Genomic DNA, 18,706 nt, shown 5'->3' on the forward strand with positions numbered 1-18,706 from the left:
AGCCTCCCTACTGCAGGCGTCCCTAAATTCCTTGTGCCTCCCTACTGCAGGCGTCCCTAAATTCCTTGTGCCTCCCTACTGCAGGCGTCCCTAAATTCCTTGTGCCTCCCGTACCGCAGGCGTCCCTAAATTCCTTGTGCCTCCCTACTGCAGGCGTCCCTAAATTCCTTGAGCCTCCCTACTGCAGGCGTCCCTAAATTCCTTGTGCCTCCCTACTGCAGGCGTCCCTAAATTCCTTGTGCCTCCCTACTGCAGGCGTCCCTAAATTCCTTGTGCCTCCCGTACCACAGGTGTCCCTAAATTCCTTGTGCCTCCCTACTGCAGGCGTCCCTAAATTCCTTGAGCCTCCCTACTGCAGGCGTCCCTAAATTCCTTGTGCCTCCCTACTGCAGGCGTCCCTAAATTCCTTGTGCCTCCCTACTGCAGGCGTCCCTAAATTCCTTGAGCCTCCCTACTGCAGGCGTCCCTAAATTCCTTGTGCCTCCCGTACCACAGGCGTCCCTAAATTCCTTGAGCCTCCCGTACCGCAGGCGTCCCTAAATTCCTTGAGCCTCCCTACTGCAGGCGTCCCTAAATTCCTTGTGCCTCCCTACTGCAGGCGTCCCTAAATTCCTTGTGCCTCCCGTACCACAGGTGTCCCTAAATTCCTTGTGCCTCCCGTACCGCAGGCGTCCCTAAATTCCTTGAGCCTCCCTACTGCAGGCGTCCCTAAATTCCTTGTGCCTCCCTACTGCAGGCGTCCCTAAATTCCTTGTGCCTCCCGTACTGCAGGCGTCCCTAAATTCCTTGTGCCTCCCTACTGCAGGCGTCCCTAAATTCCTTGAGCCTCCCTACTGCAGGCGTCCCTAAATTCCTTGTGCCTCCCTACTGCAGGCGTCCCTAAATTCCTTGTGCCTCCCTACTGCAGGCGTCCCTAAATTCCTTGTGCCTCCCGTACCGCAGGCGTCCCTAAATTCCTTGTGCCTCCCTACTGCAGGCGTCCCTAAATTCCTTGAGCCTCCCTACTGCAGGCGTCCCTAAATTCCTTGTGCCTCCCTACTGCAGGCGTCCCTAAATTCCTTGTGCCTCCCTACTGCAGGCGTCCCTAAATTCCTTGTGCCTCCCTACTGCAGGCGTCCCTAAATTCCTTGTGCCTCCCTACTGCAGGCGTCCCTAAATTCCTTGTGCCTCCCGTACCACAGGTGTCCCTAAATTCCTTGTGCCTCCCTACTGCAGGCGTCCCTAAATTCCTTGAGCCTCCCTACTGCAGGCGTCCCTAAATTCCTTGTGCCTCCCTACTGCAGGCGTCCCTAAATTCCTTGTGCCTCCCTACTGCAGGCGTCCCTAAATTCCTTGAGCCTCCCTACTGCAGGCGTCCCTAAATTCCTTGTGCCTCCCGTACCACAGGCGTCCCTAAATTCCTTGAGCCTCCCGTACCGCAGGCGTCCCTAAATTCCTTGAGCCTCCCTACTGCAGGCGTCCCTAAATTCCTTGTGCCTCCCTACTGCAGGCGTCCCTAAATTCCTTGTGCCTCCCGTACCACAGGTGTCCCTAAATTCCTTGTGCCTCCCGTACCGCAGGCGTCCCTAAATTCCTTGAGCCTCCCTACTGCAGGCGTCCCTAAATTCCTTGTGCCTCCCTACTGCAGGCGTCCCTAAATTCCTTGTGCCTCCCGTACTGCAGGCGTCCCTAAATTCCTTGTGCCTCCCTACTGCAGGCGTCCCTAAATTCCTTGAGCCTCCCTACTGCAGGCGTCCCTAAATTCCTTGTGCCTCCCGTACCACAGGTGTCCCTAAATTCCTTGTGCCTCCCGTACCGCAGGCGTCCCTAAATTCCTTGAGCCTCCCTACTGCAGGCGTCCCTAAATTCCTTGTGCCTCCCTACTGCAGGCGTCCCTAAATTCCTTGTGCCTCCCGTACTGCAGGCGTCCCTAAATTCCTTGTGCCTCCCTACTGCAGGCGTCCCTAAATTCCTTGAGCCTCCCGTACCACAGGCGTCCCTAAATTCCTTGAGCCTCCCGTACGGCAGGCGTCCCTAAATTCCTTGAGCCTCCCTACTGCAGGCGTCCCTAAATTCCTTGTGCCTCCCTACTGCAGGCGTCCCTAAATTCCTTGTGCCTCCCGTACCACAGGTGTCCCTAAATTCCTTGTGCCTCCCGTACCGCAGGCGTCCCTAAATTCCTTGAGCCTCCCTACTGCAGGCGCCCCTAAATTCCTTGTGCCTCCCGTACTGCAGGCGTCCCTAAATTCCTTGTGCCTCCCTACTGCAGGCGTCCCTAAATTCCTTGAGCCTCCCGTACCGCAGGCGTCCCTAAATTCCTTGAGCCTCCCTACTGCAGGCGTCCCTAAATTCCTTGAGCCTCCCTACTGCAGGCGTCCCTAAATTCCTTGTGCCTCCCTACTGCAGGCGTCCCTAAATTCCTTGTGCCTCCCTACTGCAGGCGTCCCTAAATTCCTTGTGCCTCCCTACTGCAGGCGTCCCTAAATTCCTTGTGCCTCCCGTACCACAGGCGTCCCTAAATTCCTTGAGCCTCCCTACTGCAGGTGTCCCTAAATTCCTTGTGCCTCCCGTACCACAGGCGTCCCTAAATTCCTTGAGCCTCCCGTACCGCAGGCGTTCCTAAATTCCTTGAGCCTCCCGTACCGCAGGCGTCCCTAAATTCCTTGAGCCTCCCGTACCGCAGGCGTCCCTAAATTCCTTGTGCCTCCCGTACCGCAGGCGTCCCTAAATTCCTTGTGCCTCCCTACTGCAGGCGTCCCTAAATTCCTTGAGCCTCCCTACTGCAGGCGTCCCTAAATTCCTTGTGCCTCCCTACTGCAGGCGTCCCTAAATTCCTTGAGCCTCCCTACTGCAGGCGTCCCTAAATTCCTTGAGCCTCCCTACTGCAGGCGTCCCTAAATTCCTTGTGCCTCCCTACCGCAGGCGTCCCTAAATTCCTTGTGCCTCCCTACTGCAGGCGTCCCTAAATTCCTTGAGCCTCCCGTACCGCAGGCGTCCCTAAATTCCTTGAGCCTCCCGTACCGCAGGCGTCCCTAAATTCCTTGTGCCTCCCTACTGCAGGCGTCCCTAAATTCCTTGTGCCTCCCGTACCACAGGCGTCCCTAAATTCCTTGAGCCTCCCGTACCGCAGGCGTCCCTAAATTCCTTGAGCCTCCCGTACCGCAGGCGTCCCTAAATTCCTTGTGCCTCCCTACTGCAGGCGTCCCTAAATTCCTTGTGCCTCCCTACTGCAGGCGTCCCTAAATTCCTTGTGCCTCCCTACTGCAGGCGTCCCTAAATTCCTTGTGCCTCCCTACTGCAGGCGTCCCTAAATTCCTTGTGCCTGCCTACTGCAGGCGTCCCTAAATTCCTTGTGCCTCCCTACTGCAGGCGTCCCTAAATTCCTTGTGCCTCCCTACTGCAGGCGTCCCTAAATTCCTTGTGCCTCCCTACTGCAGGCGTCCCTAAATTCCTTGTGCCTCCCTACTGCAGGCGTCCCTAAATTCCTTGTGCCTCCCTACTGCAGGCGTCCCTAAATTCCTTGTGCCTCCCTACTGCAGGCGTCCCTAAATTCCTTGTGCCTCCCTACTGCAGGCGTCCCTAAATTCCTTGAGGCTCCCTACTGCAGGCGTCCCTAAATTCCTTGTGCCTCCCTACTGCAGGCGTCCCTAAATTCCTTGAGCCTCCCTACTGCAGGCGTCCCTAAATTCCTTGTGCCTCCCTACTGCAGGCGTCCCTAAATTCCTTGTGCCTCCCTACTGCAGGCGTCCCTAAATTCCTTGTGCCTCCCTACTGCAGGCGTCCCTAAATTCCTTGTGCCTCCCTACTGCAGGCGTCCCTAAATTCCTTGAGGCTCCCTACTGCAGGCGTCCCTAAATTCCTTGTGCCTCCCTACTGCAGGCGTCCCTAAATTCCTTGTGCCTCCCTACTGCAGGCGTCCCTACGCAACTTACATCCAGCTCTTGAAGCAAACTAAGACCGAGAACCTGAAGCCTCGTATTGTTGCTGTTAAATGAAGACCTTTCATGGCCAACCATTATGTGGAACCAGTGTGGATTCCTGGCAGTGCCAACATCTGGGGTGTGCGACGGCACAGGGCACATCACTCCGCCTAGATGAGTGGGGTACCACCAGCCACCCTCTTTTTTATCCAAGGCTGCCTGCCCCTACTCCTAAAACGCCACCTGCTGGGAAGGGTTAAATTCTTGAACACACTCACTCACTGGCTGCAGTCGGAGTCCCCTTGCCATTTCCGCATTGCCCTTCTTCATTGCTCACCTCCACTGGGTTGTGTTGCCCAGAGTTCACTGAGTTCTGGAGCCGGGCGGGGGAAGAGGGAATAAGCTACTATGTGCCATGCGGAGATCACAAGGGGACTCCGACTGCAGCCAATGAGTGAGTGTGGGAAGGATTTAACCCTTTCCAGCAGGTGGAGTTTTAGGAGCCGGGTCAGGCAGCTCTAAACATGTATGAGAGTTCCTAGAGGGTCCTATTACTAATCGGGGGTACAAAGGGATGCTACTACTAAGTGGGGCTGCAGAGGTAGGTCACTATTACTATTTGGGGGTGCAGAGTGGGTGCTATTACTAGGTGGAGGCGCCATGGGGGTCAATATTGTTATTTGGGGCTACAAAGGGGTTGCTATTAAATAAAAAAATTAATCTTGTTATTTGTATAGCACCAACTTATTCCGCAGCGCCTTCAGGTTATTTATTTATTACCCGACAGCATGTTTGGTGCTCATTTCACTGACCTTGGAAGGATGGAAGGCTGAGTCAGCCTTGAGCTGCTTACCTGAACCAGGTGGGGATGGAACTTGCAACCTTCAGGCCATGAATGAGAGCTTAGAACCGCTATGCTGCTGCCTTAGCACTCTGTGCCACAAGAGGGGGTACCCAGGGGAATTCTACTACTAAGTGGGGCTACGGAGGGGGTCGTTATTACTATTTGGGGCCGCAAGGTAGTCTTTTACTACGTGAGATTACCTGGAGGGTCCTATTACTAAGTAGGGCCACAGTGGGCACATTGTTACTATGGGGCACCGATGAAAGGTTGATTAGAGATTGCAGCAGTTGGTTAAGGAGAGTGTGCAGAGGGGAGTCATGGCTGGTAGTACGCTCAATGGTGGTCAAGGCCACTAAAGAGGAAAACAAATACAAAGACATCACCTGTAATCACTGGAAATAACTGAGCTGCAATCACTTTCACCATGTAGAGCTGGTCTAGGAGTACAATATATGGTAACTATTATTTTTAGGTCTACTAAAGCTGAACTGCTGCATTTAGGCCTGCTGCGTTAAAATATATATATATTTTTTTCTTTTTTTTGGGAGGGGGAGGAGTTTTGGTGCTGTATTTATGTTATGAGCTAGGTTCTGGTGCTGTATTTATGTTATGAGCTAGGTTCTGGTGCTGTATTTATGTTATAAGCTAGGTTCTGGTGCTGTATTCATGTTATGAGCTAGGTTCTGGTGCTGTATTCATGTTATGAGCTAGGTTCTGGTGTTGTATTCATGTTATGAGCTAGGTTCTGGTGCTGTATTCATGTTATGAGCTAGGTTCTGGTGCTGTATTCATGTTATGAGCTAGGTTCTGGTGCTGTATTCATGTTATGAGCTAGGTTCTGGTGCTGTATTCATGTTATGAGCTAGGGTCTGGTGCTGTATTCATGTTATGAGCTAGGGTCTGGTGTTGTATTCATGTTATGAGCTGGGTTCTAGTGCTGTATTCATGTTATGAGCTAGGTTCTGGTGTTGTATTCATGTTATGAGCTGGGTTCTAGTGCTGTATTCATGTTATGAGCTAGGTTCTGGTACTGTATTTAGAGCCAAACTCAACCAGTGTGACCAGGGATTTGGCGTTTTCCCACCACTGGCCTACAGGATCTTCCCACAGCAGAAATCCTTTGCTCCCACTTCGACAACAGAGGTAAGACGTCAGTCCTTTGACCCTCAGTGTCTTATTCCTTGAGAGGGGAGGGAGCTTAACCCCCCCGGACCTACTGGTAATGGGGCCAAGATGTCAGGGCTATGGCACATGACCACCATGGACAGTAATTGGCTGCAGCGATCATCAGCAGTACAAAACGTCACCGGAAGCCACCTGTAAATAGATCCCAGCGGGGGACCGCAGATGCTGCAACGCTGGATCCCCAGAGGGGTGGCGGTTCCTTATTGTTTTATCATATTTACAGCTTTTCCAAAACCGGATATCTGTGACCCTTCACTGCCATCCGACTGAGTCCAGGTAGCTGCGGTTTCTGGGCAGCTGCCCCCTTTGTCTCCACCATTACTGTACCTGTCCGTGCCCGGAGAGTGCAGGCTACAATGGGGACACTCAGAAATATTGTCATTTTCACTTAATTTGCCAATTCTGACGTGTTTCCACGCGCTGATTCTAGCGTCGTTTTACCTTGTTTTTGCAGCATTTTGCGGTGTATGGTTTTGCAGTGCGGTTTTCAGACGAGAGGTTTCTACAGGTAAAGCACATTGAAAAGTGCATCAAAAACCTGCATGTGGCTTTTACTATATGCTCTTAAAGGGATTGTTGAGTAGTAAACTATTAATGGCCTATTCTTAGGGTAGGCCATCAATATTCGATTGGTGGCAGTCCGCTGCCCGGGACCCTTGTTTGTTGGGCCAATACACTCATGCATTGGACTGATGTCTGCAAGAAGCAAACAGCTCCATTCAACCTATGGTGGCCAGGCTTGGTATTACACCCATTCACTTCAATGGGAACTTGGCCTGCAATACCAAGCCTGGTCACTACAGTGAAAGCAGAGCTGTCTGCTTCCTGCAGAAATTAGCTCAGTGCACAAGCACAGAACAGCTTATCAAGTAAGGGTCCTGGGCTGCAGTCCCCCACCAATCTACTCTTGGTCTATCCTAAGGATAGATTATTAATGGTTTGCAAATGAACAACCCCTTTATATGTGATTAACATACACCTCAAAATGCTGCAAAAATGGTGTAGAAATGGTAAAATTGCATTTTCGGTGACAAACAAAGGCTGAGTAACTTGCGAGAATTTCCTTCCATAGAGCAGAGCAGCTTTCAGAAGGCACGGAGATCAGATAGTCCAGGCGCCTCCGCTATTTAACACGTATTATAAGGAGCTCTACAGGCGACAGAAGTTCATCATCATTATGTAACACAGTAATGGAAGGACTTCACATGGCGGAGAGCGGAGCTCAGTGTCGTCCCGTCACATCCAATTATCACACAGTACAATAAATACCAGCGGAGCAAACGATCAGAGAAATCCTTCTGAAGTGCAAACTGGCCTAATGTGCCGTTTATGCCGAGTGTGAGGAGCTCTAGAAGCCATCAAATATGATGAAAGCCTCAGCGAGAGGGAAAGGCAAACACATATTCCTATACGATCAACCTGATTTATAACATGGGCATTGGCTGCCTTAAAGGGGCCCTCCTACCAAATGAAGTCATCCCCAAGGCTATAACTAGGGGATCAGTGCGGGCCCTTTACCGCTGCTGAGTCTGTGACCCCTAAACTCTTTGTCTTGCGTCTGCGTTCTTGCATGCAGACTTCCGCCCGTACGCAGGGTCATAGACTTAGCAGCGGCGCATGCGGCTGGACCAGAACTGCGGACTTAATGAGTAGAATGCCTGTTGGGTTGCCGCCTGGCCAGAGACCCAGCCAGGAACACTAGTACTATTGAAGACACTATGGGGGACACTAACCCTTTCCAATCCACTGTCTGACGTCTGAAGACCTTACGATTTAAGGCTGTACAGCTCCGATATTAGAAGACGGGGTTCTCTTACTGTATATTGCCAGCCTCTCTGCTGTCGGAGCCTATTAAACGTGTCACCTCATGCAGTACTGGCTTTAGCCAGCAGATAGCGCCATTGTATAACGGCAGATAAAGAGTAAGCCCCCTAGGAAGACCAGGATACAAATTGGATTGGAAAAGGTTAATTCTACTGGAGCCACTATTGGGACCCCTATAACTACTGGGGCCATTAAGAAGGTTACTATTGGGGCTGCAATAGGGGGCGCTATTACTCTGTCTTAATAGTTCAAATATGTGTTGGGTATTTTGTGTATTGGTGCTTTCAATGCCTGTAAAAGTAGGTTTTGGTAATTTTTTTTTGAGGGGGGGGGCATTTCACACTTCACTTCAGGCAGCAGTAAGGTTTGGGGCGCCCCTCAATACTTAGCAAATAGGGAACACAATTTATTCCTCTTGTTATAGGGGCCAGGATCATGGAAGTGGTCTGATCCTACGGTAGCGCGATACCGCTGCCCTGTCAGCGAAAAAGCGAAGAGGTCTGGAAATGTTAAAGTCGGTAGCTTACCTCCACAATCAGCACATTCTGCAGAAAAGAGAAAACACAAAGTCAGTGTTGGGATGTTCACTCCAGCAGCGTTATAAAGGAGGTGGCTTGGATTACATAACTAAAGATCTGCCTTTTTTCCTAAAGCAGCGCCACTCTTATCTATAGGTTGTGCAATACCAGATACGGCCATGGACAATAGTGGCGCTGTTTTTGAAAAAAAAAAATCCTGAAAAGTTTATGTCTTGTTTCTAATCCTTGACGACACTCGAAGAGATTCTCATTTTATGTTAATGCAGTTTTATATCACAATATAGCTTATACAACTTTCTAATATACTTTATAGTTTTTGATGTCTCTGTCTGCAAGCGGCTTATAGAACGTCTGTCCGGAATATGTGCTTTGTATGCAGAGGTGCAGCTGGTTACCAGCATCAGCTTCCACTTCTCCATTGCGCTCAACGAGTGTGTACGACCAACACGTGGGGAGAGTTGTCAGGCAGTAGTGTTGCTCATCTTGATCGGCCGGACGACATGATCGTCCCAATTTTCGCAAAGACAAATCAGGTAAGTCCAAACTGATTTTTGGCGAAAATCACAGAAAAATCAAAATTTCCCATAATTTCTACTGCAGAGGTCAATGTGCAGCCAATCAGCAGCCAGGGTTCTGATAGGTCCTCCATCCTGCATATGGGCAGCAGTTTCAGTGGACGCCTGCATCACATGATCTGGACATATATAACACAGGCACAGTGTAACCAGCGGCCGTTTTACAGTTGAGCGCAGGACAGAGAAGCTGCGCCAGTTTTATAATACGTGGCCTGTTGTTAGGGACAGATATTCTACAGAGGATATATTGCTGCTGGTGTGAAAGCTTGTATACCAGCAGAGAACTTATACAGGTTCCATTGGAGGTGTGGTGGCCCAAACCTATAGGCCACTTCAGAATGCCTTTCATGTTTGTCTCGTGTCTTTGTATTGTCTGCAACTTCTGTATGCATGAAGTATGTGTTGCACCTCTGCAGGAATGAAAGAGTTAATGTCTGCGAGTGAGCTGTCTATGTCAAGCAATGTATCCTTTTGTGGTGTGAGTCTGTGGTCACCTGACCATGCCATATATTAGTGTTTGCGGAGTGTGAGTGGAGGGAGTTGTTGTTGCAGAGAGTCTAGCTAGTCAGTCTTGTCTAGTCTGCAAGGAGAATCTGTCTGGAGCCTACCACGCTGTAGGAGAAACCATGCCTTGTCCTACTGAGGCCCAGAAATGGAGAAGGCCGATAGGATGGCCTTATGGGTGCTGGAGGACTACTACCCTCAGAAGGTCGCAGCCTAAAGAGTGAGAGAGAGAAGGAGGAGATCGCCACACAGCATTGAGAGATGCTTGAATGCATGAGTGTTGACAGGTTGAGAGTCTGGAGGAAACAGAAGTGTGTTGTTGTCCAGGAGTGGAGCTTCACAGATAACTAGGACTGTGGGCTCAGTATTCATCCTGTGTTCTACCTCACCACCCGCTTTACTTGCACCCATGCTGTATATTGGCATATGTATCACTGAACTGTTACTGTTGGAGTTTACAAGTAAAGCAACATTGCCGACCGTTCCTGGCATTTTTTTCATCTGTACGTGTGGACTATCATTTCACCGCACAGGAAGGAATGGTGGCATCACCCGTGACACAAGGACTAAGAAGTAATGTATTTTATGGGTTATCCTCCAAGCTTTCCCCTTTTTCAAGCCTCCCCTCAGGCACCCTGGACGTGTCTCTGGCTCCCCTCCGGGTGGGAGGCAGTAGTGCCACTGTGAAAAGGCCTGCTGCTCATCCCCGCTGTCTCCTAAAGCTAGGGCCCTCTTGCTCCAAGTTACAGACACACAGCAGTCTGTCTGCAGTAGGCGGCCATGAGACTAGAGACTAGAAGTTGAGCCACCACCTTCACCGACATTTACATCTACCCCATATTCCATTGTGTCACAGGTCAGCAGCCCTCCATCCCCCAGCTATGGGAACATAAAAGAGAACACTACCCCAACCATCCATGAGCGTGGAGCCTGAATACAAGCATTACACAGCTGCTGGCAGATGCTGCCCTTCAGGCTAGTTGACACAGACTCTTTCCGCAGTGCCATGCTCTATGCTAACCCACAGTATCGGATGCCCAGCTGCCATTTCTTTGCTCAAAAAGTCGTCCCTGTCCTGCGCCGCCATGCGAGTGATAACGCTTCCTTGGCATTGAAGAACACTTTCAGTAGCAGGGTGCTCCTGGCTGCGAACACATGGTCCAGCAAGCATGCCCAGGGGCTTTATATAGCCTTAACAGAATTCTAATTGCCAAAGGCAAAAAATACCCAAAGGTAATATCTACTAAAGTATAAATGCTTTATTATTCAAAATGGACAAGGGCAAAATCAAAAAGGGGCAAATAAAGGGACTGTGACCCGCAGTCATCAATCAGTAAGGTGTGTGTGATTGTGCATACACACACTTAAACATACGCATGGATGGCCAACTTCCAAAAGCCTATGTAAAAATTTGTAGGTCAGCGCCACCAAAACCCTATTAAAAGTCTAACCTATAGTCGCCCCAACATGTTTCACCTTACGGTGTCCTCGGGGGGCACAACAACCTCACTATAGCCCTGGTTGTTGCAGCGATACCTAAAGTCAAGGTTACACTCTTTATACAAGCCTTGCAACAATGACCAGGAATTGAAAGAAAAGTCAGAGCCATGCACATATGAGTCTAACATTGACTTTAGGTATTACTGCCCTCCAATAGGTGGCACTGTGGAGGTATTGTTTCATCTCCCTTATTTGCATATTACCCAGAGGAGTGTAAATGGCCTGTTAAGTCTCCTCACTCACCGTCTAGGTGCTCTCCCAAAGGAGAAAATATAGCGTTTCTGATCCCCATCCCAGGCCTCTCACTAGCAAAGTCAGACTCCTACTATACACTGATGAAGGGCAAAAACACTGAAACAGCTGTCTGTATATGGAGTTTGATGTTGCTTGCAATTCCTGGTCATTGTTGCAAGGCTTGTATAAAGAGTCTAACATTGACTTTAGGTATTGCTGCCTTCCAATAGGTGGCACTGTGGAGGTACTGTTTCATCTCCCTTATTTGCATATGCACAACTACACACACGTTACTGATGGATGACTGTTGGTCACACCCTATTAGGGTGTATGGATAGTGCTCATCCATGACAACCACTGAGACACAATGCTTGTGGGAGCTGTAATGGTGGCCATATTAATTCTCCTGGAAACAGGCTGGCAATGGTTAGTGCTGCATTGATTAGCTGAGCAGCGATTGAAGAACCAATCACAGCCATCGCATTGGTTCATCGAGCGCTGCGTTGATTTGCTGAGCAACACTAGAATAACCAATCACAGCCATCGTTTCAAGGAGGCGGGATTTATAAATCCCTTAACCAGGAAGTGATCCTGTGTGGGCGGCCGAGGACTGCAGGAACTGCACTGGGGCTCTGGAGAGCAGCAGGAGGGACCTGGACCGAGCCTGCTAGGTACGCAAGATAAGGTATTCCCCAAAAATAAGACTTAGCACCTCTTTTGGGGGAAAAAATTAATATAAGACAGTGTCTTATTTTCGGGGAAACATAGTACTTTGCTTTTATCCCGTCCGTTCAGTATGGGTTCTGTAGGATACAGCGAGTGAATAGTCTTTTGTCGTGCAGCGGGAAGGTGGAGCGGTTTAAGTGGAGTCACTTTATATTATGGTGAAATGATGCAGTAAATACCTTTCCAGTCAATTTGGACAGGTCCTCCCCTCCAATTATCTGCAGGTCTGCTGTAGACTTGTCATTCTAAATAAAACAAGATGAGGGTATTAGCCGGAGATTACAGGCGCACTCATACCTGAGTCATCGCAGATCTCTTAGTCACCAAGGTTTTCACAGCCCAACGACTACACATGCGAGAACATTGGACAAATCAGCAAGAGAAGCAAGATGAAATAGTCAAACCTCGTTAGATGGAGAAATTACTAACTACTTATAGCAAAAACAAGACAAACCCGCAGGGAAGGTGTATGCAGGGAAAATACTGAAACTGCTGGAAATTCCAAAAAGCAGGTGAACATTGTCGACGTCTGGGAGAGGTTTTACCGCTGGAGTGCGTTCTTGACAGATCCTGGATATCTGATATACTGGAAATAGGGGAGAATGCCTGATATAATAATGAGGACTAGTAATGAGCGAACTATTCAAAACTTCAGTCTGGGAGGTTCGTAGAGTTTCAGCAAAAAGTTTGGTTGGGTCTGAATTAGTTTGAACTGAACTGGAACTTCACCAATACCCCTAAAACTGGTGTATAACACTGTCTAAGAGCCATAAACGTCCTGTATTACACTCTTAGGTCACCTAGGAGGGTATCTAAGGACTGTTGAGCTATTTAGATGGGATTGTCTAGGGCTAGAAAAACATGGCTGCTTTCTTTCAAACACGGTACCACCCTTGTTCATATGGCTGTGTGTGTTTTTGCAGCTCAGCTCCATTGAAGTGAATGGGAGCTGAGCCGCAATACCAGAAACAACCCATGGACAAGGGTGGCGCTGTGTTTGGAAGAAAGCAGCCATGTTTTTCTAACCATAGACAACCTCTTTAAGGCAAAGACGACAGCAGAGAAAGAAAAGGAGAAGACGATTGTGTGGAAGAAGACAACGGCGGAGAAGGAGAAGACGACAGTGGAGAAGTAAATGATGACGGAGAAGACAACGACTCAGGACGAAAAGAAGAAGAAGACGACTTGTCAGGGTTCGACTATTTTGGTTCGCTCAATACTAGCAATGATCATGCACATGCCTTGTACCCGGGGCTTAGAGTTGTTTTTCCTGATGGTAACTAATGGCATATTGCTTAGTACTCCACGAAAGGTGACAGAAATACCATTATTTAGGGAAAGAGCCAAACAGACCTTGGAGTTCCTTTGTTCTTATAACTAAAAGTGGTTCTATGCTTAGGACAACCCCAAAAATCTGACTCTTTTCAGAGTCCTGGGTGCGCAGTATCCCATAGACCTGCATAGGAGAGTGTGCATGGGACTGGGAAAAGAGTCAGATGTTCGGCCGGTGTGCTGATTTTACAAGCGGGTGACAGGTTCCCTTTAACTACTCTCTACAAGAACTGAGAATCTTGGACAGAGCACCCAGTGGCATGTGGCCAATGTAGGCGGACAGCACAACTGCTATGGGGCCCGATGCACAGAGGGGCCCAAGGCAGAATGGCCCCGTCCAACCGGTTTGCTGGGTCCTCCCCAAAAGTCCATTCAGAAGCACAAATGTCTTTGTAACTTACAGTCTTAAGGTCTGGTGGCTGCTTCTCTCAGTGCAGAGGTCGACTCTTCCCTGTCTCTCCTGCTCTCGGTATAGTACTGCTGGAGAAGGGAGGAGGCGGCAGCCACTGCACCGAGAAAAGCAGCTACCAGATTAGCAAGACTGTTAGTTACAAAGAGGCTTGTCCTGCTGGCCAGGCTTTCAGGTAAGGGGGTGTGGGACATACAGAGCAGGCACTATACATTTTAGGGGCTGTAAGGGGGTACTAGCACTTAGTGGGGCCACAGAAGGGGTACAGAGAGGAATTGGGGGTAGTGCCAGAATGGAGAGACTGTACAGAGACGATTCGTGGCTAGAAGTCTTCATGGCAGTCTGGGCCCAAATAAATTACAAAAAAAAAATGAAAATTGACTACTCAAATCAGAGGAGACATCACTGGTGCTCATTGGAGGTAACAGAACTGTAATCACTACCACTGTGTAAACCTGGTATCTGACTATTATTTGGCGACTGTGTTATTTAGAGGTTTACTAGAGTTGAACCGCTCTTTCCAAGTCCACAGCATTACTAGAGATAGTGCAGTACCCCAGAGTTGGGGTCCCACAGCCACTGTTATGTAAATATGTGTGTATGACTTTAAGTGTGTGAATTAGATGTGTCTGTTACCTAACCCTACATCACTTTACAGAATACACCCTAGCCTGCTCCAACACCTGTCAGTCACCCCTAGCTACAATTGGGATTGGATAGTCAGATTTCCTTTAGCTCAAGATTAGTGAAGAGGGATTGTATAAAAGGTAGAGAGTGGGCGGGGTTAGTCAGTCTAGTCCTGGAGATAGCTGAGAGAAGACAGTCCAGAGATAGAGACTGGGGAGGAACAAGGAGAATTACAAGAAACGTTTAGCAGTGAGAGGAGAGAAAGCGAAAGGACAGACAAGGGAAGGAAATAAAGGAAATCAATTCAGCAAGTCATGTTTAATGCAACAGTCAGAGCCAGGGAGCAAAGCTGGAAGTTAATATCAGTTCCCTGAGACAATTTCAGAAGTGATCCATGTCTGAAAGCGTAATTCAAAGGATTCAATATCTGGAAATTTAACTCATCATCTGCGTCCAATGATTGTAATGTAAATTGATTTACTGCTGCAAGTTCAATGATTTCCCCTCTCACTGCCAATGGCTCCTGTCCACGGGCAAATTTTCAATGTGTCCCCGCAGTGTTAATCCGGCAGTGGAGAATGCAGTGAACGCTTTTCATAGCGTTGCTATGGAAAGCGCAGCCCCCCCTGTCCACTATGATCGCTATGATTCTCCACTTGTGGATGACAAATGGTGGCATGCCGCGATTTGCTGCGATTCTCTGCAGTGAGCCTATCTGTCTGTCAGACAGGCACAGTGTGGAGGACCGTCAGCTGTCTCCTGCTCCCCAGCGGCGGCTACCGCGGTGGAGATCTGCTGCGGGATCTCAGTAAGCCCGTGGACAGGCAGCCTTAAATGGTTTTCACCATTTAAGTGGAGTGCTTCCCATCAACCACAACATCTGCACTGAGGTACCACATGACACTACAGGAGAGCAAGGACTACTACCCCTATTATTGTTTAGTTCTTCACTTTTTATATTTTATTATTTTTGTCCGGAAAGGGTCCATACTCATATACGGACTGGCATTACAACAAACTAACACCTTCCCCTGCCCGACTCCACGGGTAGCAGGCCATAATATCTGCCTATATTTTTACCCCTGTATAGTTAGACTTTAAGACTGGCATTTTTCCACTCTGCCAGGAGGAGCAGCAGAGCCACTGTGACTACCATCTCATTTTCCCTTGCTGCCTAACACCTTCTAGGTCTGACTCACTGCAAAACCATATCCAAATTATTTTGTTTTGGGAGAAGGGTTCTAATTCAAAGTTTTGGCATGGGGCCCCTTGAATTATATGTAAGTCCCTGATAGACCCCCTATATTAACTTGCTAATAGGCTATATGAAGAGGAGTTTCCAAAATGATTGTCTGTCATCTTCCTGGGGCTACGGGGGCGAGCCATGTGATGCCATGTGGACACCTCCCTCCTGCACTTTTTAAATCGCTTCAGACTGTTTAATTGAACTTCAGGTTAAGTGGCCTGAGGAAGGCAGTAATCTGATGTTGAAATGCGTTGTGCCACTAGTTTGGTAAAGCTTTGTTCTTGTATCCAGGACCTTTCCATATTGTTTCAGAGGCATCGTGTCCCCTCCACTTTTCCTCCCTGTCACCGATTCGCTACCAGTGTGGCCAGCGGTGGCTGCAGCTGACAGACCGTTTGCCGTGCTGCCATTCCAGGGGAGTGCAACTATTGCCCCCTATTGTATCACTTTCCTACACATGGAGCTCTCCTTTAAAGGGGAAAGTCTCACAAAAACAACACTTTTAGAAAAAGGAGCAACCAATCGATATGGGCTCAAAGTCCCAAGAGCACATCTAGACATACATTTTAAATTACTGGCCAGCCATGAAATGTACAGATACATGGCGCTTGTATGTCATAGAGAGGGGGAAATACACCCAAAAAAACAAATGAAAAAGAAAAAAAACCTCACATCTTTCTATCTTTCTGACTTATTCCCCCATCCCTCCAATATGATGCATCAGAGCATTATATGGACAAGGTTGCTTTGGGAGCCAACCCACTTAAAACTAGTTACCGTATATACTCGAGTATTAGCCGACCCGAGTAAATAAGTTTTACCACAAAAAACTGGTAAAACTTATTGACTTGAGCATAAGCCTAGCTATATTCGAGTATATACTAGGTAAAAAAAAAATGCAATCCTCACCTCCCAGATGGCGTCTATGTCGCTGGCACAATGATCTCCCCGGCGGTGCGGCAAGCTGCTTGAGAATATTCCTCGCTGTCATCTTACTGCTCAGCTTTCAATTCCCCCGCCATCAGCACTGTGTAACTAAGCGCTGTGATTGGATCGAGCGCCAGCCAATCACAGCTGGTGCTCGATAAACCAATCACGGTCATTCAGTGATGTCAGTCACTGAATGGCTGTGAATGATGGAGTGCCGTCTGTGATTGGCTGGCGCTCGATCCAATCACAGCGCTTAGTTATACAGCGCTGACGGCGGGGGAATTCAAAATGTGCTAAAAAAACTCGGCTTATACTCCAGTATATACGGTATACGAAACTTTTAGTTTACTTTGGAGTAATCTCCATTTTGTCACAAACCTAAATTTCCAAGGATAGTTGGGCGACCAAACGACGTTCCGCACACTCACGGCTTTGTTTTATTATACGCAGGTGAAAGAGGTAAAACCCTTCTAAAATAACAGCAGTTGACTTACACAGTAACTTCTCAGCCTGATGAAGTCCACTCGCATGGAGATAAACCTCTCGGAATTGCGGCTCAGGCTCTTGATTTGCTCCACGAGATCAGCACAGAACTTGTAGCCTCCTTTCAGCACGCAGAGGACGGTGATGCGATTGTCTCCGATGTCTTTCATAATATCGTTGGCCAACCTTTCTATCCTGCAAAACAAAAACACGATAAATGTCTCCGAGCCTCAATTATGACCGACGAACGCAGAAGGCGAGTCGTCAGCTGATGGTAAGAATATTAATGGAACTGTAACAGAGGTTACGGGACGTGACGGTATTGTCCTCATCAAAGGTAAGAGATGAAAGCGTCTCCGGGGCCGTCGGGACATCAGAGCCGCCGCCATCTTTCAAGATACAGGCTATTGTTAAAAGAAAGTATAGAGAAACAAAGTAGCGACTCTGATATGAAAAGGCTCGGCTACAATGGAATTCCAGTGAACATCGCACACTGTATCCCTCTGGTTATAAGGTGAGCTGCGCCTTAACCCCTTAATGATGCAGACTTTTTTAAAACTACTTTTAGTTTTTTCTCCTCGCTTTCAAAAAACCCCCCAAAAAACATAACTTTGTTTTCTTGTTTATGTAGCTGCATGACGGCTTGTTGTTTTTTTGCGGGACAAGTTGTATTTTTCAAATGGCACCATTTAATGAACTGTAAAATGTACTAAAAAACTTCACCGGCTTACACAGTGTGGCAAAAACGACATGATAGCGTTATTCTGCGGGTAAGGACAACTACGATGATGCCAAATTTATATGGTTTCAACTTTTATGGTATTGCTTTCATAAAGTGCAACTATTTTCGGCAGCTATGACTAATAACAATTTTTCTGTTGATATGGTTGACTGAAATCTCATTTCTGGCGGAACATCCTGTAGTTTCTATTGGTACCATTTTGGAGTTCATGTGACTTTTTGATTGCTTTTTTATACATTTTCTTCTTGGAGACAGCGTGAAAAAAAAAAGTGCAATTCTGGTGTTTTTTTTTTCTGCTGACGTTGTTCATCGTGTGGGATAAATGATGTGTTATTTAATAAATTAGACTTATATGGACGCCGTGATGCCAAATATATTTTTTTTATATTTAATGAAAGACTTCAAAAGGCCCCTGTGTCGCGGCTTGTCGGTCCCGACAGCGTCGTGGCATGGTGGCCGCGACACAAGGTCAGACCTGTCGCTATGCAGGACAAGGGTTAATGCACATTGTGCAGAGATTGCTGGTTGCTGTCTCTCTCTATGCTGCATAGTTGCATGCTGACTATTAGTCATACTAGGGAAAGGGTTTCATGGTGGTGGTGTCTGCTCAGTATGATCCACTTGTATGGAATGCCCCTTTAGGCTATGTGATGAATGAATAAGACGTCACTGGCCTGAGAAGAGGCTACAGAGCTCCACCGAATGCAGTGGTCTCATCAAACAGCTAATCTGAGGGGGACCCAAGCAGCAAACCCCCACATATCGGATATTGAGGAGTTCCAGAAAAGTCCTTTAACATAAATTTCACTGGTAATAGTCAACAGCAGCTAAAAAGAGTGACCTTGATGATCTTGTCGTACCCATTGTCAAGGGAAGTCTCAGAAATCATCATTAGGCTGTATTTCTCAAACTGTAAAAGAATGAGGAATCTTTTGTTGGCCATTGCTATGTGAAGAAGTGGATGACTTGTTGGGTCCGTTTTAGTGTTGAGCAAACTTTTGAAAAGTTCAGTTTGGAGCCGAACCAGAACATTATCAATACCCCTCAAAGTAGTATGTAACAACATGGTGGTGGTTCAATTGTTGCCTTTCAGCGCTGGGGTCCTAG

At 48.0% G+C, this 18,706-nt stretch overlaps 1 protein-coding gene across 1 annotated transcript in view; it reads right to left on the minus strand.

Annotated features, from left to right (window-relative positions):
* Nucleotides 1-18,706, minus strand: part of PRTFDC1 (phosphoribosyl transferase domain containing 1) — a 42,112-nt gene that overhangs the window by 15,447 nt on the left and 7,959 nt on the right. The window contains exons 4-6 of the mRNA XM_066585422.1: nucleotides 16,869-17,052; nucleotides 12,010-12,075; nucleotides 8,280-8,297 (exon numbers count right to left, since the gene is read on the minus strand). Of these exons, the coding sequence (XP_066441519.1) occupies nucleotides 8,280-8,297; nucleotides 12,010-12,075; nucleotides 16,869-17,052 (268 nt within the window). The remainder of the gene's footprint in view (nucleotides 1-8,279; nucleotides 8,298-12,009; nucleotides 12,076-16,868; nucleotides 17,053-18,706) is intronic.

This window comes from Eleutherodactylus coqui, chromosome 12, assembly GCF_035609145.1.
Source record: "Eleutherodactylus coqui strain aEleCoq1 chromosome 12, aEleCoq1.hap1, whole genome shotgun sequence".
NCBI lineage: Eukaryota > Metazoa > Chordata > Amphibia > Anura > Eleutherodactylidae > Eleutherodactylus > Eleutherodactylus coqui.